A 27545-nucleotide genomic window follows, 5' to 3' on the forward strand; every position below is an offset into this window, starting at 1 on the left:
GATTTATAAATAAAAAGTTTTGTTATTAATTTATGATGTTTTATATATTATTAATTATAAATACCAAAGTTGAAAAAATTTATTTGATCTTAAAGATAGATACCATAATAATATCATATCTATATATAGATGGATGTATTTATAGTACCTATATTATATTATGTAGGTATTAACATTAACATTAACATATAAACATTGATTATGATTTATGAATATAGTACTCATAATTATAATAATGGTATAACACATTTAGAGATATGGAATTCTTGAAAAAGATTAATAGAAGATAGAATATCCATAGAATATCACTAGATGTAAATATATGGTCAGCTTATTTTGCAAGTTTTGGTTATAATAATGCTGAATGTAAGGATGTATAAAGAGCACATATTATGAATAATCTACGATTAATACATATGTTTGCTATGAATATTCTAATAATATTTTATGAGCATCTTAGTTAGTCAATGAATACTCAAAGAATAACTATAAAATTGTTAGTAAGAATATTCTTCAAATATGAATTAAGCAATTTGCAATAATCATCCAATGATTATTATATGAATATTTGGGTATATGACCTGAATATTCTGAAAAAATATTTATAGAAGATAGAATATTCATATTATTAAATGCGGTGGCAGAAATTAGTTTTTTGGTGTTCCAAGCCTAATAAACGGTCGAATCGATCTTAAAGTGTTACAAAATACTGCTAATGTTCACTTACAGTGGTTAAGGTAACAACTATTGTGAATTTTAATTTTTTAAGTACGTTTTAGGAAATAAAAAATTTCACCGGGACTCTCTTAGGCTGTTACAACATCTGGATTGTCTTTGAACTAAAAAAATTGACTAAATACAATTTTTTTAGAAATTTCATGGTTTTTACGGGATAATTAGTTCTTACGGGATAAGCGATAAAAAGTCAATCGATTTTTTCATAATTATTCAAAGTAGCAGACCACGGAGAGGAGAAAATTCCCCGTCAACTGAAACAATTTTCAGCTCAATCTGGCGAATATCGAACCTAACCCCCCCCCCCCCTTATAGATCCGCTCTATTTTTATATAGCCTGGTGAAATTTCAAAATGGCACACCCAAAAAAAAAACTGAAATGACGTCCCTGTTACATAATAATTATTATTGTTTATTTTGAATTTTAGTAACCATTAATTTTGAACCATAGTAACAAGTCATTGTTGACAAAAATACTTTATCATTATTATAATTCATAACACAGGTTTTTTTTTTAAATAGTTAATTAATTTAATTTTTTTAATAATTTACAATAAGTATAATATAATTTCATTTTATTAAAATGGCACCAGTTAACCAAATAGCGAAAATTCTCTGCACTGTAGATGACATTTGCTTACGAGAAACTTTGGATCCAATTCTCGGCTTTGGAACACATAAATCAGGCGTTATGCCAGTGGGCATTTGCTCCATGAGTGACAGGAATCTATTAAAATTCCAAAGACAGAAATATATAGAATCTCTTGGAGCTTGTTCGCGGTTTGAATATCAGAAATCTTATAGATACCCAACCGACGAAGATTTTGGAATCAAAATGGTGGCTAAGAAACCATTTACACGAACAACCTTATAACGGAGTTATACGGTTCCATGGCACCCGTCACTGAAGATTTTTTTTCTGATGGCATAAGACAATATTCAGTCGTGAAATCCTTACGTACAGGCGAAACAAAACTGTTGCTTGGGCCTGCTGCATTCATAAATCACGACTGCGAAGCAAATACAGATATACTTTCATTAGGAAGTACCAGTGCAATAGTAAACGCCAATAAAAAAATCAAAGTAGGAGAAGAAATAACGGTATATTACGGCCCACATTATTTCGGAAAAAATAACAAAGACTGTACCTATGTGTCATTCATGTGAATATAAAGGGATTGGACATTTTCAAGTAAATCAAGTGAATGAACAAGCTGCCGGTTGCCTGATGACAAATTCAGACTTCAGTGAAGAACACTGCCCCGAACAAGAGACGCCCAGAGACGATGTTTTTACTTGCCATATGTGCGGAAGCATTTTTTTGTTCAAATGTTGGTTGTCGAGGCACATTGCTTCCCATATGCTCCCCATTCACGTATGTGAAAAATGCGACAGGGTATTCAACAGGAAAGATACCCTTAAGAGACACATACAAACTGTTCATGATAAAGTTAAGCTCTTTCAAAAATGGTTTAATCGGTCTAATTTTTTTTTTATCGTTTTCACCGGGACTCCCTTAGGCTGTTGCACTATCTGGATTGTGTTTTAAAAAAAAAATCGACCAAACAAAATTTTTTTAGAAATTTATGGTTTTTACGGGATAATTAGTTCTTTCTTAATTAATTCTCAATTAGGCGAATACATCGTAGAATCGTATATACGCGTACGCCGTTGCTTATAAAATGTTCGATATTCGCCAGATTGAGCTGAAAATTGTTTCAGTTGACGGGAAATTTTCTCCTCTCCGTGGTCTGCTACTTTGAATAATTATAAAAAAATCAATTGACTTTTTATCGCTTATCCCGTAAAAACCATACATTTCTAAAAAAATTGTGTTTGGTCGATTTTTTTTTTAAAACACAATCCAGATAGTGCAACAGCCTAAGAGAGTCCCGGTGAAAACGATAAAAAAAAATTAGACCGATTAAATCATTTTTGAAAGAGTTAGGAAAATCGAATTTCGAAATAACTCGTGGTTATTCTCAACTAGGCGAATACATCGTAGAATCGTATATACGCGTACGCCGTTGCTTATAAAATGTTCGATATTCGCCAGATTGAGCTGAAAATTGTTTCAATTGACGGGAAATTTTCTCCTCTCCGTGGTCTGCTACTTTGAATAATTATAAAAAAATCGATTGACTTTTTATCGCTTATCCCGTAAAAACCATGAAATTTCTAAAAAAATTGTATTTGGTCGATTTTTTTTTTAAAACACAACCCGACATAACGAGAATCTACTGTATTAATTAAGAAATTTTAGTTTCTAATGTTAAAACTAATATGTTTTATTTAAACTTTTTTTTACTTTAAAAACATTAATAAACTAAAAATAACTAAGATATTAAACAATATTTTTCAATTTTAATAAATGTATAAGGTATAATCAGTTTTTTTTATTTTTATCTATCTTATAATAAATGTATTTATATTTATTATTAGTTTAATTTTTATTATATGTTATTTTGGGAAATTTACATCAAACAAATAGCTAATCTTTCTCTTGAATCGATTGGTTCTCTCCAGTTTATTGGTAATTTTGAAATATTTACTTTTACTAGGTCATGTAATTCCTCGAAACACTCTCGTGACATGCGAATATATTGAAAAAAACGATCTTCATGTGATTGAAGTTCAATACAAAGACGATGGTATTCGCCAAATGCTTTTCTATTCGTATTTATTTCATGCACCCAACATCGTCTTTTTTTTATTTTGACGGGCAAGTAGAAGAAGAAGTTGCTCTTCGTCAGAACTTGACATATTGAATAAATAATAATATAATGAAAAAAACACTGAAAAATATCGTTGTTTTGTAACTATATGACTACAACCACAGGTGGCTATCGTGACTGGCAAATATCATGTTTTTGGACTAGACCGCTTATGAAACAAACACATGGTGACGCGACGATCGCTGACCACCGCAACAATCCGTGCCCGAGCCTTAAACTATCAATGCGTTCCTATTAAAATATTAATGATTTGTAACCTAAATTATTTAAAACAGTTTTGATTATCTTCTTAATAATTAACTTTGTTTATAAATTTAATACTTTTGTATTGTTTTTTTGTATAGTTATTTTTCATTTTATTTCACAGATAATAATTGAACTTGTTCACATGAAGGATTATAGGCCAATGATATTTTATGGTACAATATTGATAATATAGAAGCACGTATCTGAGGAAATGGTGTTTGTTCAAACACAAGTCTTTCAAAAGTAGCATCTGCTATTCTTGTCTTGCCTGCATCCTCAGCAGCTACAGAGCGTTCTTTTAGCTCTTATTCACTCATCCATACTAAATGGAGAAATCACATAACAAATTCAATAGCGAAAAAGTTACTATTTATTTATGAACATATAAATAATCAAGACATGGAAGTGTCAAAATCAGTGAAAAGCGCACAAAGAAACCAAGAATCTTCTACCATTAACAATGAAGATGAAGAGCCTTCCTGTAGTTATCAGGCTTGTAGTTGTAGCAGTGAAAAATATTTAGTTACCTACCAGTGGCAGATTTAAAAAAAATGGCCTGGTCGGACATTTAAAATCAGGGCTCGCACCTCCACTTAATTATAATATCTTATTTAAAATGTTTTAAAACAGGGTTGGGCGAGGGAAATATTCTACCCCCACCCAAAAAATAAATTGGCATAATACTTCCAACTTATAAAAAAATTGCTTCAATTACTTAAAAACAAAATAAATATTGAATACAAATAAATAAAATACAATTAGTTATGCATTCAAATGATAAATACAAGTTTTATTTAAATTCTAATGAATTTGATTCTACATAAAATTACTATTGAGTCAAATTAAAAACTATTTTTCTTATACAGTTATACAATATCATCCATACACAAGAATTAAATTATAAAATGTCATTAATAATAACACATCAATTGAAAATTAATAATATTGAAAAACGTAAATACAAAATTAAATAAAAATACAATGTAACTTAATATAACTGATAACAACTAATTTTTATTTTTGGTATAAGAGCTAACTAGACTGGATCTATCTTAACAAATAAGATTCATGATTAAAGATATGATGATTGTCCGACGAGCTACGGAATTGGTGTCTTCATAATATTAATTCTCATGATTTAACAACTCTGTAGTGCTCGTAGACCGTAGTAGAATATTTATGTACTATATTATATCGCTGTCGCAATTCACAATACTTAAATGTTTGTGAATATGAAATTTTAAATCACTAGCAATTATATTATTTTCATGGAAAGAGACTCAGTTAAGCAGCTGGTTCTGCGAGCAATTTCAACTACCATGTTATATCACTTATGCCATAGCCCGTCAGGCAACCATTGCAACTTTAATCGTGATTTTGATCAAAAAAATTATAGTTACTCCAAGAAATTAAAAATGCATTAGTTAAAACTATAATCCAATATAGACGTCTTTAACCATTCGATAGAATTGAAGCTTTAGTAGAAAAAAAATAGAAAAATCAAATGACGACGAAATACGCAACTTTAAGTCCGTTGCTTTGCTTTTCATACAATATTTTAAACATTATTTGATTAATTAATTAACAATCATAAAATAGTTCTTAATTTATTAGAACATCTATTTAATATTATAAGATAAAAAAAACACTTGAATATCTGAATGTTATATAATCATTTGTACTAAATTTAAAAAGCCGTATCGTATTATCTAATTTAATCATTAGTATCTTATTGAACCATTGGAATTCCCTGCACTTGTTATCGGTAATACTGTTTTTACAATATCACCGAGATCTTCATCATCTGAGTTACCCAAATCAATTTCGAGAATACTTTTTTCTAAAGAGCCACAAGATGTACCCAAAATACCTTCACGACTATCACTGTTCAATATACATGGTTTCCATTTACCATTCGCATCAAGTTCTATTTCCTCGCAAGTTTTAGGTAAGTTTATACTATTGATAATAAACAAAAGGAATGAGTCTATTTTCAAATCAGCCAAGATACAGGACTTCGAACATATAGGGCACAGCCATGTGGGTTCTATCTCATTCAAAGAAATGAAAGCTTGCAAGTCAAAACACTGGAAATGATTACATTTGACAGATCTGACAGGCAGTTTCATTTTTGATTTATTTATTGGACATAAAAGAGAAAAGTTGAAAGTCTCCAAATCTTTACCAGAATTTTTCAAAAATTCCTGGACTTTTTTTTTTGTTTCTAATGCTGATAAAAATCGATCTTCGTCCATTTTTATGTTTTCCACCATTTCAACAACACTAATTATATCCACCAAGTTTACTACCATATAAAATGATCTTTTACACGGTGGCCAAGAAATTGTGATCTTATTAGCTTTAACAGTATTTAAGTGTAAATAATCAATAGCATTAACATTTAAAGGGCTTTTTATATCGTTCATAGGTATTTGTTTAGAATTGATATACATTAATATTGGTTGTGGTAATTCTTCTGACAACTCGTTCATCCCTGATAGTTTTTCTCCAATACGGATCTGCAATAGGCTAACCTGTTTTCTGTTTGGCGGCCAAATGTGTTGAATATCTGATAATGACAAATAAAATTCCACACCAACATGATTGCGTACTATAAATAGAAAATAAATGTATTAATGATATTTAAAATATTTACTATTAACCTTGTTTATAATAGGTGTTTACCGTTATCTGGTCCCGCAATCATTATAATTGGTATGAAATCAATACACATCGGTGGAACAACTTGATTTATAATACGCTGAAATGGTAGAGTTTTAAATTGTATGCTGGTTGGATCTAAAAGTACTGAATCATAAATATAGAATTCATAATTTCCATTCATTGCGCACTTATGTCTTGGAGCTGGACATCTATAGGGCTCCTCTGGAGAATGATCCATTTTGGGATACTCTTCTAATCTAAAAATGATAAAGAGATAATTTTACTAAATTGTTTCAAGTAGGCAATTATTTATTTTTTTATCACATAAAAGTAATAAAAATTAAATCAAAACATATCAAAGAAAGGATTTTCATATGGAACAACAAATTACTATACCTTACTAGTAGTATAAATATACTATTCCTAGAGCACCACCTCTAGCTCCAAAACTTTAGAAAAGATCATAAAAATACCAGTTAGTTTACAATAATTGTTTAACCTACTATTTTACTAACTATTTTTTATAAAACTGCAAAAGATTATATTAAATATATAATATATTAAAATTAAGTTAATTATCTTATGATAGTTTTAGTCTTACTACACATTCTCTAGAGACAAGGTACGTATATAATTGAATAATTCAAGTAAAAATTCTAGGCTAAATTGTATACACAATTTTATTATATTGAAGATAAAGGAGTACTGGTCCCACAGAGCTAAAAAAGATATTGTAGTATATAATTAAAAACATACATATTTTCTATTTCTTTGATTCAAATGTATACATTATTCCATTTTTCTTGCTTAGTGAATTCTGTTGTTACACCAGTAAAATGCTTAAAAAATAACGAAAAATGTCAGTATATCAAATCTCCTACTTCAGATTTTAATCAAAGTTATCTCAATATGCCAACTGGAACCTAACCTATATTATTTAGTGTTCTATTCATAATTTACTTATTAAATATAAATTATCTAAAATATAACTTTTATTAGGAGTAATTCTTAAAAGATCTTTGGAAAAAAAATACTCTTTACTCTATCATACTGTTAAAGCATTGCGTTCCTTATCTTCAATTAGTTCAGAAATAACAAAATTGAAAGCTAATTATTAAAAACCAATAAAATATTGCTTTTGGAAAGACAGACAGTGGCCAAAGAAAAATAGACTAATGCCTTGGCTTTGATAGCTGAAAGTATTGCAGCTAAGTATAAAATAAATTTAAGTGTCTTAATCTTAAATAATGAAAAAAAAATTGTTGCATGTATAACATGTTGTAATGTCTACAGTAGTAAAATGCTTAAATTTAATTTTTGATATCCCATTATTTCTCTCGGTTATTGAACGAGTACTATTGTTGAAGAACGCAGCAGGAGTTTCAGGAACAGGTTACTAAGTTGTGTTAAAATTGAAGGTTTAAGTAGTTACCCAGAATTACTTATAATAAGATGATTCAATTATTTAAAATCAGTTATACAATTTTAATTTGCATATTATTAATAATTGAATGTAATAAAACCAAACCATGTTATCTGTGATAAGGGTTAGAAATTATATATTTATTATATATATAATAGTTATTTTGCCTAATAAATAGTAAGTTGTAAGTCCATTTTACATTTATGTTGAAACTACTTTGGCACCATATAAAAGAAACGTTAGTGCTACAAGGATATTTATAGTTGACATTAAGATGACATGGTATCTGCATGTGTTATCTCCATCTTCCAAATGTGTAACATAGAAAATGTTTAGCCCATGGGATTGCATAGATAATAATCTTACCTTTAAATGTTATAAGAGTCAATTCACTCTAATTTTTATACTAACGGAGCTAAACGTATAATTTGCTATATTCTGCACTTGTAAAACGGAGACCAGGAGACAACACATGCGGGCGCCACGTAAATTGCATTAGAATCACAAACATAGTTTTAATGTTTATATAGAAAACAAGGATAGAACTTACACCTTAATGTGCCCAACTTAATGTTAAAATTCAATGCTATAAAATATTAATAGGTTTTCATATATGATCACTTACTAATTGGGTGTGAATAGTATGATAGTGGATAGCCCTCATAGTTAACATTAATATGTTCAGGGTACATCCTTTCTGAGCGAGGAAGAACTATTTCCACATGGGTACAAACAATTGTACCTATAAACCTAGTATCCCCCTTTTTTTCCCTACAAATCTAATCAAGCATAAAATAGATAAACAATTTTTAAATAATAGTAGTATAATATATTACTATGTAGATAGATAAGTAAGTACCTACCCTCTTTGTGGTATATTAAATTTTTTAAAGCCATCTGGGAAGCTTATGTATTTGTTTCACAATATTAAGATAATTTATTGCATTTGAAATTTTGCAATGCATATATTAACAGAAGAAGATCTATTATTGCAAATGTTTAATTGATATGACCCACTATTGAAAAACCGTAATGTTGTCAAAACCTAACAAGAATACATGATAAAAACGAATATAGTGTTATGTGGAATTTATGACATAACTTTAATGTCCATCGTGATTGAAGATTTCCTACTGGGTTCAATCGTGTATGGTGTTAATATTACTTGTTAACTATCAGTTTAGTGAGTCTAAATATTTTCACAAATTGAAAATCAGATAATTCTAAAAATCATATCAAAAATGTATAAAATAGTATCTATTAAAGGAACTACTAAAATCAAAATTAGGTTAACCTAACCTATAGTAAATAACAGTGTTTAAAATTTAAAAAAAAAAATTGTGACGTCCAACGCAAACGATACTACCATCGTTTATAATTGTACTAGCAGGTACCGGAGAGCGCGAAATGCGACGAGATAGATAAGGAATACTATCCCCCGCGCCTCAGTCTCCGCCGTACTACACCACCGTTCCGGCAGTCGCACACACGCTCCCCTCCTAGTACCCACGGCCCAGAGTACCGGCCACTCACGTTATCTGTACATATGTGCCCCCCTCCCTCACCTGTCGTGTCCCGTGCCACCAAAGGTCGCAAAGAACTGATCGACACCAGCAAAAGCCATCACTACCTTTTTTCCCGTCTGAGCTCCCGGTACCATGAGCGAGTAGCACGCGTTTCGCTGATGCGCCGAGGGGCGGCACGGGACCCACACTAATCTACTGGTAACGTTTTGGGTACATTATTATTACTATTCTCACCGTGGCCGGTACTTATTTAGGGTATTATTATTATATTATTATTATTATTATTATATTATTATTATTGTACTTGTGTTATTATTATCTTTATAGCTTTACTCTGACCGAGTTTTATGCCTTCGGCTTTCTCGGCACCAACTTAATACAAATTTACTCAAATAAACTCATATATATATATCTTTCCCCAAATTGAGGTGTTATTATTTCACCGTCGGTCACCTGTCCTATTACTGTGTCAAATGTATTCACGTTTCTTAAATAATAAAAAAAAAATCCACGGCACTCCGACTTTCGGGTCTCGGTCCGTGGTTGGCGACCGTGAAAATGTTCGAGGCGGCCACATGACTCTCGAGAACATGACAAACATGATCGAGCAGTCACAAAATAATAATTTGTAAGTAATTCCATATTAATAGTTATCACCATGTTTTATTTAATTATTTCAATATTAGTTAAAAAAATATGTCAATTAAATATTTAAATATGTTAACATGTGCTAAATCATCAGATATGTTATAGTATTTGTGAAATTATTAAAGTAACATGATAGCAGTGTTGGGTAGTAACGTAACGCAAATTACAAATTACTGTAGCGCAATTACTTTTTCAGTAACGCAGCAGTAATTTTATTACATTTTACTTACAGTAACGCAATTGTAACGCTATTACTTTTTTAAAGTAATTTCTATGAAGTAACGCACTAATGCGTTATTTTTCACGTTACTTATTAAAATAATAGTTTTGAATGTACCTAGTACAAAAATAAGCTAATAAGATATTCCAGAAAAATTAAAAATCAATTTTATTTACTTTGGATTCTGATAATAGTTAACAATATTATTAAACATTCCAGGAATTAATGCTATTACTTTCATTATCAGAAAGAAAAGAGTTCGGCTTAAAAATAAAATTTAATTAAAACGAATTATGATTTACGACTTATGAATAAACCACCTATCGGCTATCAACCTATATGGCTATAGGTACGAATTTAAAACTGATATACCTCGATGTTAATACCTTACCAGATTGCAGTCACCATTTCCAATTAATACTATATACTATATAGACATAATATAGTTTAAATATTATACATATTATATTAATACCATTTACGAATACCATAGTTATTACCAGTGGCGGCTTGAACTTTTTTTTTCTTGACTCACATTTAATATTTTTACAACAACCACCCTAAAAAATTTTTCACTGCTCTCCAAAAGGTGAATTCATAGTTTTTTAGTGGATAAGTTATGTCAGTGATAGATATTTAATTGGTATACACAGTAAATATTATATAACCCTGTATCACCCCTGAACCAATTAATAATTTTACTTATATTACATATCAATATATGCATTACATTTAGAAAATATTATATAATAATACATTATATTCTAAATATTAAGTATTAAATGTAATATTTTCAACAATAATCTAAACTAAAAATTTAATTTAATGATATTAATTTTAAAAAAAATTCATGTGATACCAGTTTGTACTTTGTATGCACTAACCTGTAGTTATTGAAAATTTCAAGATAATTTCTTATTTCTTACTTATTTTAACGGTTTAAAGTCAATTGTGAAAATTGAGTGAATATAAAAAAACTAATTAATGTGGATACATTATTAATATAACCATGAATCATTATCCTCATGAGAAAAAAAGTTAACCTGCTCCAACTTAGTAAATTTGAATATTTTTTTATTGAAATAATTACATTAAATTGGAATTCTTTTAAAATAAAAGTAAATAACTTATATTGTGATATTACTATTTATTAATTTTATTTGAATATAAGGTGTGATTTTAGTAAATCTGAAGAACAACCAAATCTATTTATAGCGTCTTCAATATTAATATCTATATCCTTTTCACAACTTAAAAGAATAAGACTTTCAAGTTGTTCTTCACCCATTGTTGAGCGTAGTCTCGTCTTTCACTTTTATTTTTGTTAATAAAGTATAAAATTCGTCAGTATGACAGACAAATCTCGTAGTGTTCTTTCGTTCTATAACTAATTGCTACAAATCTTTCCAAAACTCTACACATACTATTAACTAACGTTAATAGTTATCTTTCCTCGATAATTTCTTCGAATTATTAAATATAATATTTATATTCCATTCTTTACACATGCGGGTACCGGGCTTAACCTAATGTTGGCTGTTACTGTACGACTTACGCTGATACACATGTAGTCCATATAGAGCTGAACATTATATTTCTAATTGAATTACCAACTTTTAAAAATTCTTCAAACTACCCACAGGACACTCACCCACCCACCCATTAATATTTCTATGAATCACATGATTCAAATATACCTCCTTCGAGCCGCCACTGGGTATTACCATTACTTATTAGTTCTAGTCGTTAAGGACTGATTTTGTTATTTAACAATTAACTACTCGCATCTCACAGTATACGCCGAATTATTGTCGTCGGACCTCGCACAACCCAAAAGTTCATAGATAATAGTAACAGTTCAACAGTTGACTAGATACCTTATTACTTACGACATAGTTTATAAAATAATTTTTTAGTGTCTAGTGTAATAGTTATAATAAAATATTAGTTTGAGTTTAATTATATAAACTCTAAATTAAAACAATGAGTGAAATGATTAAGACTGAAGTATCAGCAAGTGTGGCAAATACCACTGAACTACCGTGGCCAACATATAATAAATATTTTGAAATTACATCTACGGATAGTAAAAACTTTTTCGTGAAATGCAAATTATGTATCAAATCCAAAACATATTCCACTGCCATAAGAAGTAGTTCAAATTTGAAAAAACACATAACAGTAAGTAGAATTCATAATTATTAAAGAATAAAGAGGTATACCAAGGGGTCGTAAAATACTGAATATTGTTTTATCTAACTACTACCTAGTGGCTAGTACAGTAGTACCTACCTACTTATTTTAATATAGCATGAGTTCATTTAAAAAAATTGTTATTGAGATACCTATTCAAGCAATGCAAATTACTCAATTACATGAAATAAAATATAATTATTACATAAGTATATTATTATTTTATTATTTTTATGCTGACAGCCAATGTTTTGTTACCTACAGGTTTTAATTTTTTTGATACTAATTTCCTCAAATTTGTTTAAATATTTTGGTTTCTTCATAAAAAATCAGTTGCTAAGTTAATTTATACGTTTTTATTTAATTAATCTAAAAAAAAAATGGACCGATATTTTTGAATTTTAAGTAGGTACTTGTTTTTTGGCTATGTTAGACCATTTGACAAAAAGATTACTAAAAAGTGTACACAGTTTTTTAATGCATACCGACCTAACCTAGATTATAATTTTCTAATAATATAATTAATATTTTCTCTTCTAAATTATATAGATAAAGCATGGTTCAAAACTTAAAGAACTTGAAGAGCAACTAAAAAATGAAAAAACTTTTGATAAGCGCAAACAAGATGAGACTGATGACAGTTGCAAAACTAAAAAGCAACTAACATTATCTGAATCATTTTCTCGACCACAATATGTTAGCCAAGGTAAATTAAAATCTCAAACTGAATTTTTTTTTTATTTTATAGGTAGGTACAACAGCATATTAGCTGTATAAATGTATTTATTTTTTTGAATTTGAATTCATATTATACATTTATACTTATTATTAAAGTTTTATAATCCACTATTGTAAGTATTAATATTTACTAAAAGGCATTAAATTAAATAAAAAATGTACATATTATATTATATTAAACTACTATCAAATTATATAACTTACATAATTTGATAGCAGTTACTATTTTCAAAATAGATGGCTAATTTTGTATGAGAAATAAATTATTAATATATTATATAATATGTAGAAAAAAAGATACATCTATAGTTTATTTTATTTTCAGAAAAGTTAGATTCTATGATCACTGAGTTTGTAGTCCTGGGTAATCACACATTTTCGATTGTCGAAGAAGAAAAATTTAAATACTTAATGAACATGGGTTTTCCTAAAAGGAAATGTCTAACAAGAAAAACGTTGATGAGTAGAATATCTAATATTTCACAGGAGTTAAAAATAGAACTTAAAGAGCAACTGATGTCTATTGAACTTAAATATGTTTGTGCCACTGCTGATTGTTGGTCTGTCTACAAAAAGTAAGATTTTATTTATGAGATAAAATGTCAATTATTATTTATTTATTTTATTATACTTACCAAACACTTATTAATATGAATTATGCTCATATACAGGGTCGGTGGTACAAAATAAGAATAATATAAAATATATTAAATGTACAAATATATAGTCATTTTTTTGAAATGGTTTGTTTATAATTGCTAACTGACAGTCTTTTTTATTAGGAGCTACATAGGAGTTCATTGGTTTGACCCAATAACTAGTGAACGAAAGTCTGCAGCTCTTGCTTGTCGGAGGCTAAAGGGTCGACATACTTTTGATGTTTTGGCAAAAGTATTACATTCTATATTTTGTGAATATGGAATAATTAATAAAATATCTAGAGTTGTCACAGATAATGGTTCCAACTTTATAAAAGCTTTTAGGTAAGGGATTTGTAAATTGAATATAATAATATATATATAAATTGAAAATGGAATAACAAAATTAAAAATAATAATTATAATATCAACTTAATCAACTTATATTAATTTTTTTTTTATTTAAAGAATGTAAATAAACATCTATGTTTACCTTGTTATTAATTCTAATTTTTTTTTTATAAATAAGTGTTCACACACAGACGTCAGAAACAAGAAATACTGGATCAAGAGTTAATAACTCTAACGATGATGAAGATGGTGAAGATGACAATGACGATGAAATAGATATGATAGAAATAGACGAAATTTTAGCTAATGGTCTTGAACAATATCCTGAATATTCGTTTCCACCACATCATCACTTTGCAAGTCATACTTTGAACTTAGTTGCAACAAGAGACAGTGAAAAAGCATTATCTGATGTCATTTATAAAAAGCAAATGAGATCATCGTTTGCAAAAATGCAAGGCTTGTGAAACAAGCAAAGCAGGACATCTGTAGTTGCAGATACTATTGATGACGCATTAAATGTGTATATAAATGTACCAAATACAACTCGATGGAATTCAACATACAATGCCGTCAAATGTTTGAGTGATGAGTTACAAAAATCTGAAGCTAAGGTTCAACGTGTATGTGATGAATCTGGTATACCAGGATTTGATAAAAATGATCTAGCTTTCATGATGGATTATTGCAAAATAAATATTGAAGTCTTAAATAAAAATACATTTTTTTTTAACATTTTATATTAATTATTATTTATTTTTTATATTTAGATTATGGAGCCTTTATCGAGGGCATTGGATATTCTCCAAGGAGATAAATATATGGCTATGGGCTATCTAATACCAACTATCAGTTGGCTGAAAAGGAAACTAACAGAATTATCATTGGCAGGTAAATGCAAAAGCTTAGCAAAAGCTTGTTTAGACAGTATCAATTAACGATTCACAAGTATGACTAAAGAAATACCAATTATATTATCATCGGTCTCCCATCCAAAATTTAAATTTAATAGTATATTCTTTAAGGCTGAAGTAGAGCAGCTACAGTCAATTACAGGTGATTAATTAAAATTTGATATTTAAGATAAATGTTATTAAACTATTAACTTTAATAAAAGGTATTGTCAATGACAATGTGCAACCTGCAACCGAAGATGATTTTCTTTTCGATGGTGATGATGTAGAAGTAGAACAGCCCAACACAGAAATTGATCGATATTTGACAACACCATTCATTGGATACTTGCTAATTTTAAATACCATGCCAACCATAAAAAATATATTCTTAAAATATAATACCGCATTGCCATCAAGTGCTTCGATAGAGCGCCTATTTAGTGTTGCTGGTGATATTAGTACAAAAAAACGTGGTAAAATAAGTGACCAAAACTTCGAAAAACTTTTAAAATTAAAAATAAATGAAATTGTATTTTTGTATTAATAAAATTGGGTATTATGATTTATAGCATTATTACACTGTATCATTTAGTTTCACTTGTTTATTAGAAAATAACTTGCCTTATTGTTGTATTTAGTATTGAGTTTAAATGTATACAATTAAATTTAACTAGGTAGTAGGTAACTACTTTACTATAACCATACAATAAATAATAATTAATAGGTGAGATGAATGATGATTGTACATTTACATATTATTTTGAATGTTGTATACTAGGTATCAGTGTATCACTATATAGGTAGTAGGTCTAAAATATATTGTAAAATATATCATATTATGAATTGAATATGGTTCAAAAAAAATGATAACTGTTATCAGAGATAAAAAAAAAGTAACGTTATTTGTAACGCACTACCACGCACTACTTTATTTATGAAAAAGTAACGTAACGTGATAAAAATAATTTTAGGTAACGCAAATGTAATTTAAATAAAAATATGTGAAGTAACGAGTAACGTAATTCCATTACTTTTTAAAAGTAATTTACCCAACACTGCATGATAGGTATACTGATATTGATATATATTATATAGTATACCTACCTATAATTAAAAAAAAAACACTGAATATTCACAAAATACATTTTTATAATAGTATTTTTTAAATTGTTTAACCGAATACTATTATTAGTATCTTAATACTTTTTCAAAATTGTTTACAAGATAGTGTGTAATATACTTGTTTTTACATATTTAGCTAAAAAAACTTGACAATTTGTGTTTATCAGAGTGAAATGATATTTAAGTCCATTATATCTTAGTTGTGAATATAACAAATAGCACGAAAATATGAAACGAACAATTTGTTATGTATCTACGGATGTTGATGAATGTCGATAACAAATATTTAAATACCTGGGGAAACACAAAAAAAAGTCTCCAAGTCTCGAGGCAAAAAAAGTTTATAAAACTGTTGAAATATACATTGTACAGTCTGGAACATTTTAAATAAAATCAACTATTCACATATTATATCTAATATAGGTTAGTTTGGTGTGGACAATTGTAAATAAAATTATGATAAAGTTTACTATATATTTCAATTGTATAGTATAGGCACAGGGCTAGACAAAAAATCAATAATTTTTGTTTTTACCTACGGTATTGTCAGTAGATAATACATATAATATATAGATAAACATACAGATTATAGATGATAGAGGGTGATACAATAAAATAAAATATTATCTTATAAACCGCATTATTATTTTTACTACACTGTGTATAACACCATATGGTGACATCTGGTTTAGTATATAGTATAGAGCAGTAGGTCTGACAGAGTACGTCAAGAAAGTGATTTTAAATAGTTATAGGTTTTAAACAGATCAAATTTTTCAAAAAATGAAAATTTTAAAATTCAATGAAGGCAACATTAAAGTTGCATATAAAAGTTTTTTATACAAGAAAAAAACATGCAAGAGCCATATACAACAGAAGGCATTGTCATAAAAACATTTTGAAAATTTTACAACCAGTTAGGATTTAATTGATCCAAATTTATGGTCGAAATTAATTTGCGACAATTATAGTAATTTGCTAAATGAAAATGTGATGAACGCTGAAAAAATGAAATCAAACATGAAATAACATGGGAAAATATCTTCAAAATTACCAGGTTAGGTAAGGTAAGACAAAATAGAAATTTTTTTAAAAGCTATAGCTCAAGATATTAAGTTACAGCGATAATAATTTATTTATGGATAATTATTACAAATTTAAGAAATATTTTTTTTCTATTCTGCGTAAAATTTTCTAAGTGACGAAGCCATCTAAGTTAGGGATATATATAATATAATTAATATATACAGGGGGATTCAAATATAAGTGGGTCAATTAATCTGTTTTTTTTTTAACTTTTAGATTTATGCTTTTCTAAAACTATAAACCTCAATAATCCATTGTCTTCTAATGACTAGAGACTATCCACCCAACTTCTCTACCTGTGGTGTCTAACTAACTTTATTAAGCACATCCTAACCGAATGTAGAAATCATCAAAAATATTAAGAGGAAACCCTCTGCTCTACACATCTTCACAAAATTCTCAGGCCAAATCTTACTCCAATTGTAAACTTATTTATATTTAAAAAAAAATTTAATTTGTACAATGAAATTTAAACCTTATTCATTTTCAGTAAATGTAATTATTTATGTATGTATTTAAAATACCCTAATATTATGTTATAACATGTTACTGTCAGACCAATAGCCAGAGCTGCCGCGGTCATCATGTTTAATAATAGAAAAAACCAATTAGTATTTTATAGAAACAATTTATGATGAAATGAAGACCAATGTATTTTTCTTATTGCTAGATGATTTAGTTGGAGAAATTAATAAAAGATTTTTAACAAAAACATTAGACATTATAGGTGCTGTAATTACAGGTAATCTAATCAAGTTAAAACTGATTAAATATGATTATACTAAGTTAGCAGATATTTCAAAATAAATGTAACTGAACTAACAGAAGTAAAATTATTAACAGGAGCTGAAAATATTCCAACCGGAACATGTTAACATACTGTCTATAAATGGTTATATTGGTTGACTGTTTCAAACCAACAAAATGTATTTAACAGTTTCAATCAAGTATTATCAATGTTTGTAGTGATACCCGTAACTAGTCTAATTTAAGGTCCACTATGTCTGAAGATAGCTTAGAATCCCTCTTATTTGTATTTGTTGTGTAGGAATTTCCTAACTCAGTGGACATAAATAATGTAATCGAAAAGTTCAAAGTTATGACTCCTAACCAAAGAAGATTAATTTTATAAAATTAATAAAAAGAGTTTTTGATTATTAGCATTAATAATAAAGAATTGTATTTAATATATAATATAACTGGTAATAAAATTAAGATGTTATATTAAACTACCAAGAATTTTAAACATACCTGATTAACAATTTAATTGTTGGTTATAAGGGTATGCTTAATTTCGATAATAATAGAAATAGAATTGTAATATAGTTACACTGGTCAATGGCGATTAACTGTGTATTAGATTCTGAGCGGAGCGAGGAAGCTAGTGGTTTAAAAAATGGTGTTTATTTATTATTATTTTTTTTTATCCTGTATACAACATTTCTACCAGGATTGCTTCGACAAAGACTTCCAGACTTACAAACTGTCTCCTCTCAGAATAGTTTTTTTTATACAATTTTCATATTATATCATAGAATTAAAGTTTAATATAATCCATTATATATTGACCCACTTGTAACCTACTCAACTGCATAGTAACATCCACTTACTTGCTTATTTTGTATATTTTTTTAAGAATTTGATTTTATAATCCTAAAAAAATATATCTTAATAATTAATAATGAAATATTTATACATAATACATACTATGTACATATTATAGGTATCTAAATCATGTGGTGGATCATTTCTATTAAATTAGTAGATCACCTGTTAGATAATTGCCTTTTATAGTGGTTCATAATAATAGTAATATAAAATGAGGTGATTTTAGTCATGGTATAATGAAATAGGGAAGTGGTTTGCTTACACATTACCTTATTTTTTTTAACAATAGTTATAATTATATTGTGAAAATTATCTTAAAATACAACATAATATAAAAATTTAAACTAAAAATATTTAACTATCCAGTCTTTCACTATTGAATAATTTGAAATTAAGTGGTTTATATAATATTATAAATATAAAATGGGGTCATATGTGGGATTTTCAATTTTGAATCAAGTTGTTTTTAATTAAATTATATAAGTGAAATAAAAGTTGTACAATTAGTAAACATTTAAAAAATACAATATACTATATATATACACATAGGTTAGGCCCTACATTATATATGTATACAATTATGATTATTAACTTGCTACAGTTAACTCAAACTACTAATGTGAAATATTTTAGTGCAATTTAAAAAAAAGTCTATTAATAGATAATTTATGAAAACAAGACTTATATCAGTTATATGTGTATTATACAAGTTAAAGTAAAATGTATATTTAAAAAGGTGGATAAGTGGATGTCGCTCTGCTGTACGGGAGGTTACAAGTGGGTCACTGTAATGGATGGTGTTAAATTTGAATTCAATGATATAATATCATTGTATAAGAAAAACGATTCTGAGCGAAAACGGTCAGTCAGCCTATGATTTTACCAAGTATATTTAATGATATTATTGTGAATAAAGTAATTTATATATAACCTATTTACGTGGAGCCTTGTTTTAAATTTTCAATCCTTAGCCATAAAAGTTAAAAATTTATTAATTTTTAACTACAAAATAATTAATAAATTATAAATTCGATAAATGTTGTCAAAATTTGAACTTTAAATGCTTATAAAAAAAAACTGTGCCTATGTATTTTCAATATTTTTCAACTGCTATTGTAAAAATATATCAGGAGTCTTGTATTAAATTTTTACACTTTTTGGCCCAACAGATAAAACTTTATTGATATTTATAGAAAAAAAAACTAAAAAAATTGAAAACTGAAAATGCCCGTAAACAGCTCAAAAAGTGTCAAAATATTTTCAAAATTGTATGGTGTATAGGAAATGCTAATATAAACATTCAGTGAAATTTTCATGTATCTACAGTTATTCGTTTTTGAATTACAAGAAAATAAGGAAATCGGTACATGAGAAATCGAGTGAATATCTAATGTTGTAAAAATATGAATTTAAAACGCTCATAAAAATTTAATTTGACTTTCTTGTAGAAATTTTTTTTTTGATAAAGTTAGACAAACTTATGAGGAATCTTGTATTAGATTTTAAAATCTTAGATTTAAAAAGAAAAATTTTTATGAATTCTCATCAAAATAATTTGCTATTTTTCGTGATTTTTCCGTATTTTGTCAAAATTTGAACTTTAAATGCTTATAATTAAAAACTGTGACTAAGGATTTTTAATTTTTTTCATCTGCATTTGAAACAATAACCTAGGAGCCTTCTATTAAATTTTCAAGCTTTTTTACTCAACAGATAAAATTTTATTGATATTTATAGAAAAAAAAACTAAAAAAATTGAAAACTGACAATGGCCGTAAACAGCTCAAAAAGAGTCAAAATATTTTCAAAATTGTATTGTGTATAGAAAATGCAAATATAAACAACCAGTGAAAATTTCATGCATCTACGGTCATTTGTTTTAGAGTTACACCAATAACCAAAATCGATTTTGTTAAAAATCGAATTTGCGTAAAAATTCCCGTTTTTCCTTAATTTTTCTTTTGTTTTTCACATCGCTTTTGAAAACTACTGGGAAATTTTGACCTCCCCAATGCACCAACGATATTCACTTTCCCATCGAACAAGATACTGAAGTCGAAAATCGAAGCATTATTTCGACTACTTATCGTGTACACAGACACAAAAATAAAAAATTAAAAAAAAAAATAAAAAAAAAAACACACATCATTGTAAAATCAATACATTCATCGTTTCACTCAGAATCTAAAAATATACCTAGCCAATAAAATAATGTTAAATTGTGAAAATAACATTTTAAATATGACTCTAATCACATCATTTTATATTAATTTAGTTATGTTTTTTAAAAAAATAAAAAATTGATACTATAAAAAGCACGACAACAATTATGAAAATTGAATAATTATAGATAAAAATATCTTGTGTTTGAGAGTTCCCTAAAAAGAGTATATTCAAAAAAAGTTAATACAGTTCAAACTTCAAATTAATTTACTCTAAAACCGAAAAATTTATATTTTAAAGTTGTAAAAAGTAAAATAGTTGACTTAAATCTACATTTTTACCATCAACATCTGTATAAAATATAGATTTACAAATTGGCAATTTTGACATTTTTTTATTTTTAGAATTAAAATATAAAAAAGTTGCTGTTGCTCTGATGTACAGTAGGTTAAAAGTGGGTTAATGTATATGTATAATGTAATGTAATGTATAATGGAGTGTATTAAACTTGAATTCAATGATAAAATATCAAAAAACGATTCTGAGCGGAGACGATTGTCAGTCTGCATATTTTATACTGTTATTATTTATTATATCCTGTAAGTTGAATTAATATTATAATATTATTATTTTTCATTCGTTTCTATGATGATAAACAAAGCGTTCAGAGTCCGCTCAGAATCTAAAATAATAAATGTATATAGTACTTGTAGCGCAAGCATCTATAAATACAAAAAAAAAATGTTTAAATATTGATTAGAACAGTAGTTATTTCATACGTCAGGTCTTTTTGTTGTGCCTAGTATAACTAATATGAATAATGTTGAAAATTGCATGATAAATGTATCTATTTAATATAACATAATATTAATAAAATATGTTTTGTTCATATCATAAGGATTATTAAATTGATTATAATATTATTAAGTATGAATAGAATAGTTATATTTGTATTTTGTAAAATGGAATAAAATGTATGTAGAATATAGATTGATATCATAAGTGTTGTAACAATGACAAATAAACTAATTGATAGACTAACTAATAGACTATTGTATTACGGGCATAGATGATAAAGAAATGGATAGGACGCCTTAAATTCATTATATTGTGTTAGTTAATGATGTTGATCTACTGAAGTATACAATAAAAAGTGTATAAGTTTATTTTCCACAATACAATATTTGTATATCGGGCTAAAATGCACTTTACCAACTGCCTCACAAATTTTTTTCAAACGACTTGTTTATTATACTCAAAACGATAGTGTACATTTTTTTTATCGGAAACTATTTTAGAAGTTATAGCTTTTCAAAGTTTTTGATTTTACGTTTATGTGCTTGCGTGCAACGCCACTTGATTTTAATTTTTTTATATAATCATTCATTAGCCTGTCATCTACTTGAAGATAATTACTTTTTCATAACATTGTACAATTCCGAGGCCTACCCAAGGTTGTTTTACTTAACAAATCGAGCGATATTTTCGATTTTTTGTCCAAGTACAGCGCATTGAGCGAGTGGCAAGGATAACACAGATATTACTTTTTTCTCAACAGTTCACCTGATGAAAAATGTAGCATATCGAGTATTTATGAGGTATAATACCTACCTAATATAAACTGAAAACTTTGATTAGCTATAACCAGTGATGTTAAGTATTTAAATAATTTTTCCTTATTGAATACTTTTTATTTTAAAACATTTGAATGGTATTTTAAATACTTTTTTTTTCTTAATTTGTTTCTACTTAAAATTATTCTTGATAAATTAGAATACCATGCCGTCATGATTTTGCTTTAATATTACAACAATATAATATTATATATCTATCATTTATGCCTTACGGACAATTTGGTATCAGTTTTTGTCGATTAAATGTTTATTTCAGATCGAAAAGATACTTTTCAGATCTGTATTCGATATCACTATTAGCTTAGGTCAATAACAAAATATATATTATGTAAAAAAGCTTCTACTTAACGGCTATTATACTTTATAGTTTATACTTTATAATTATTTAACTATACAAAAATATTATTACTAATTATTAGTACCTACTACCTATTTACCAAGAAAATTGTTATCAATAATTATCATTATCATTTATCGTCGAAGACGATCGATGACTGTATGATGAAATATCTAAATACAAATAGCTTTGAATAATAAGTTCACTGTTGTGGTGCAAATAATAACATGACTGATCAGAATTTAGATTATTAAACGAGTCATGTTTTAAAATGCAATAAACAAATTTTTGATTTAAAAAAATTATTTCAGAACTAAAAAGTAAAAAGAATTTTTCTTTTGTATTTGAAGATCATTTCAAAAACTTTGTAATTGTATTTTTTCTTACTTTCGTATTTGGGTGGTATTTTAAATACTTTATTTTAAGAGTATTGAGTACTTCAATACTTTTAAAAAGTATTTTTTACAACACTGGCTATAACTTTGAAACGCCAAATTCTGATTTCACCAACATTTAAACATTTTACGATACGAACGTATAATAGTAGCTGCCGCAATTGTCTCGTACTAGTTTTGCGGTCCAACCATATAAGACATTAAGACCGTTTGCTTACATTTTTGTTTAGTATGAATATAATATATATGAAGATAATCAGATAATCAAGATTTTCAAGGAAGAAATTTGAGTTCAACCGATAATGTCCTATTAATTTCTCTATGATCTATGATTAGTAAGTGCGTAACCTACTGCGTTATCAAATTGTCTATTATCTGTTATCAAAGAAAAATGGCTACATGTACAAAATATACACAAAAAACATAACATACGAGCGCCGACATAATTGATCTCACCAAGACAAGTTTCACATGGCTGCATTTTTGGATTTCCTAAGCAGTAGTATTTAATTGACGTTGTAATGCAGGAGCTTTGATAGGAATTAGGAATGTTGTCGTAGTAGTAGTATAGGTAAATACTAGTGAGTACACAGCGTAATCGACAAAAGCATGCGCAAGTAATACTAACTTGTATACATTATAAATGAATGGATGACATACCGATACTAAATGCAAGTGGTCGGGTTTAATAAAATTCTATGACAGGAACAGCAGCAAACTGAGGTGAATTATCAATTTATAAACCTACCTAAGTCACATTATTCTTTATACGGTTAAGCTGAAGTCCATTGTTTTATTATCTCAGGTAACGGGAGTATCATAGGAGGTGATAGCCTGCGCGATCGGCAAACTGCGGCGGAGCGACCGCCATTTTGACGGTGACGCACCCAGATGGGTCGGCCGAGACTAGGTAGAAAACAAGACGCTACCGCACTGCGTAATCGTGTGACAGCACGATCATAATCTTAATCGAATATTTCTATCATTATTCTACGCTCCATGCACGTATAATGATAGAAATAATAACACTAATAATAACTGCATACCTTCAAAAACAATTACTGCGAGAGATGTGATATGTTGTAGTCAATCGTAGTTGCTTGTGAATTCGTCTATGAAGTAGGGCAGACGAGGCAAATCGTGAAAGCGACTGAACAACAAAGATGAAGTACCCAATCGAAGAGGCGACACAGCGAGTCTTTGTTGAAATACGGACCAAAAAACAACGACGGGCGGCGTATTGATTTCGTTCTAAACGGCGTCGCTGTCTCGGTGTGCTGGTTCGGGATTGGACGACTTCATCGATAACAGCGCGGCGGTGTCAGCGGCCGAAACGTGCAGCAGTGTTTTATCGATCGTAGCGCAGAAACAATAAACAAAATAAAACACGGTTTACCTCTCCCCCATTTATCAAGTACAGTATTGATTAGCGTCTGGTCTATACTACAGACTTCTATAGTTCTATACTACACTATACAGAAATATGTTGATAATATACCGTTTGACGGGCAAAGCATTCCACTGAGAAAACTAAAAAATTACGTCAAAGCGAGTTAACCAATTTAAGTGCAACAACTTTTTAGTTCCTACTTTTTAATATAATTGTTTTTATAATTGAGGGATATTAAATCAAATATGTGGAAAAGAAGCTCAAATCGGCTTGAAAACCTATTCAAATTCTTTTACAGAATTCTTTTCACTTATCTAGATTAATCGGTGCGTTTAAAATATCAAATAAAACTGCACATTTTAAAGATTTGTAGTTTTATGACATAAATGTATATTGTATAAATTACCATACATGGTCTTTGTCTCATTTCTGTATATATTCAATGTTTTTTATACAACTACCCAGGGACGGCTTGGGAGAAAAATTCAGGCCGGAAAAATGTACTACCCTGTCCACATTTGACAGTTCTATATCTACGTCGTAACTTGTTGGGTTGATGTGAGGGTGCTGATCATATGTTAACCCCCCGCCCCCCAAGCCACATTTTTTTTTATAATTGTTTATTTATCTACGAGGACCACAAAAAAATTATATTTATCGGAATCGACGTTTTAGTGTGACTCTATACCACCTTTTTAGTTTCAAATGACTAAATAGGTACGCCTATACGCCAATACATATATATGTATTATCTTAAAAAAATTTTTAAAAAAAAGTTCAACTAACAATTTATTAAATGCAATACTATGCTTGAAGCTTTTACCTATAAGTTATAACAGTTTATAATTTATACTCTTAAGTGGACACCATACTCACGTATTTTGTCGTTAGCGTTTTTTCTTACAAGTGCGCAACATTGACAATACCGAAAATTTACACTCAGCAATTCACGTTTAGCTTTGTTAGTTTAAAAATAAGAGTGAATCAACTTATTATGAAACATAATGGTAAGAATATTATGTGTGTTCGTAAGGTTGGGTTTTTTTTACAATAATTCAGTTTTTAAGCAAATTATCTATGAGAATTTTAAAATCACCCTTTTTTATATGGGTGCTAAAAGTTTCTAGAAAATTGAATCATCGTAAGAAACCAATATAAGAACAAAGATAATGTTCTTACTATTAAGTTTAATATCACCTAAGTCGATTCACTTTAAATTTTTAACTAACGAAGCTAAACGGGAACTATTCAGCATACATTTATTGTTAATTGTTGTACACTTGTAAGACGGAGACAATAAATGCGGGTGTAGTGAACACCGAACAGCTCTCAATACATACAAACCAAAAAGAATAGAGATTTGAGCATTGAGCTTATAATACATTTCATATTTTAATCAAGTTTCATTGAATATTATTGTAAAAATTGCTAACTAAATTTGGATTGGACTAAAAAAAGATTATGAATAAAATTTAGAGAGCGACCACCAACCCGCACTCATATGTGCGAAGTAGTCACATAATTCTCTCAAACGAAGCAAACCCAATAATAATAATTAATAATGCGGTTATGCGTCCCAAAATACAGTCTTAAATGAGTAATTGTTGTTAATACTTATTACTTATTAGTTATTAGCAGAGCGCAGACCCAATTTTGGGGCCAAGGCTGCAGTGCTCGGAATGGAAAACTTTCAGAACTACCTATCAAGTATCTACCGGCTACCTTGCAATGCTGAATTAAGACATTTTGCTAACCAGAAAGAGGAATAAACCACCTTCAACGTTGACATTTTAAGTATTTTTCTCCTACAAAATGTGATGAGAAAACACAACATAATAATCACAATCAAATACTATATACCATGACAAATTGGAACATATGTCAATAAATTGTCATGCTATGTACGACATAGTCGATAATACAGGACACTGGCAAATAAAAACTATTAAAAACTAGCGAATTATTTCTTATCATTGCCCCACGAGATTGTTATAGTAGTTGCCTATTTTACTCCTTTAAATTTTCATGAAAACAATTTAATTTGTAACATCGATTAATACTATTGTCTATCAAATCTATCAATTAATTGTAATTCAAAACATTATATTACTTATATATTTTACTTTTTCATAATAATTATACAACACAAATTAAAATGTGAAATTATAACATAAGTGCTTATAACAAATAATAATATCTAATAATAATAATTAATAATTAATATTTAAAAAAAAACATTCTACTCAAACATGAACTACCAACCTTTTAAACTTTTTATTTTTTGAACATTTATATAGTTTAAATGAATCATTGTATTTCTTCACATAGCAATAAATACTAAATTTTAAAAATTTATCTAAAAGTTGTGTATTGCAGTCTTTGCATAACTTAGCAAGTACCTTTTACTAACATGGATTATATACAAGTTCAAGATCATTTTTTAAATTAGGTACATTTTTTTTTTTAGAATCAGGTTTTCAATGTTTGCATGAAATAGTGCCGAAACATGTTTAGTAAACTCCAATGTTTTGGCAAGAGAATAAAATAAACTACAGCTTTCATATTATTTTATACCAATGTGTGCATTGTCAAGATAAAATTATTTATTAGTATTTTATTATTTTTTGTGGCCAATTTTTCAATACATGGTTTATGATCCAATTGACTGCAAACCCAACCTGTTACATAAGCCACACTATTTGCAGTTTCATCGTTCATTAAAATATACACAATATTCATTGAACTAGAATAATCATCAATATTATCTATTTCTTCTGATTCATTAAATGACCTACCT

At 28.2% G+C, this 27545-nt stretch overlaps 2 protein-coding genes across 3 annotated transcripts; one reads left to right on the forward strand and one right to left on the reverse strand.

Annotated features, from left to right (window-relative positions):
* Positions 1 to 4538: 4538 nt before the first annotated feature.
* Positions 4539 to 24608, reverse strand: LOC132935453 (uncharacterized). 2 transcript variants are annotated; one of them, XM_061002003.1, is made up of 3 exons: positions 24405 to 24608; positions 6402 to 6637; positions 4539 to 6327 (listed from the first exon to the last, which is right to left on the reverse strand). In XM_061002003.1, exons 2-3 carry the CDS (start codon positions 6616 to 6618, stop codon positions 5438 to 5440), a joined length of 1107 nt encoding a protein of 368 aa, XP_060857986.1. In that variant the 5' UTR covers positions 6619 to 6637; positions 24405 to 24608; the 3' UTR covers positions 4539 to 5437. The 2 variants fall into 2 exon arrangements, with proteins under 2 accessions (XP_060857986.1, XP_060857987.1); XM_061002004.1 differs by lacking the exon at positions 24405 to 24608 and having other exon boundaries at positions 6402 to 6477; positions 6569 to 6616.
* On the forward strand, positions 13468 to 14115 carry LOC132934055 (uncharacterized). The gene is made up of 2 exons (XM_061000334.1): positions 13468 to 13703; positions 13911 to 14115. The coding sequence occupies exons 1-2, from the start codon at positions 13468 to 13470 to the stop codon at positions 14113 to 14115; spliced, it is 441 nt and encodes a 146-aa protein (XP_060856317.1).
* Positions 24609 to 27545: the final 2937 nt, after the last annotated feature.

Source organism: Metopolophium dirhodum, chromosome 1 (assembly GCF_019925205.1).
Source record: "Metopolophium dirhodum isolate CAU chromosome 1, ASM1992520v1, whole genome shotgun sequence".
Taxonomy (NCBI): Eukaryota; Metazoa; Arthropoda; class Insecta; order Hemiptera; family Aphididae; genus Metopolophium; species Metopolophium dirhodum.

What these genes read in the sequence shown, in the direction of transcription:
- LOC132935453 (XM_061002003.1), bottom strand. Translation starts at nt 6,618, where the DNA reads ATGGATCATTCTCCAGAGGAGCCCTATAGATGTCCAGCTCCAAGACAT. An exon ending in GATTGCGGGACCAGATAACG is followed by an intron (nt 6,328 to 6,401) that starts GTAAACACCTAT and finishes TTCTATTTATAG; the next exon opens with TACGCAATCATGTTGGTGTG.
- LOC132934055 (XM_061000334.1), top strand. Translation starts at nt 13,468, where the DNA reads ATGATCACTGAGTTTGTAGTCCTGGGTAATCACACATTTTCGATTGTC. An exon ending in TGTTGGTCTGTCTACAAAAA is followed by an intron (nt 13,704 to 13,910) that starts GTAAGATTTTAT and finishes CTTTTTTATTAG; the next exon opens with GAGCTACATAGGAGTTCATT.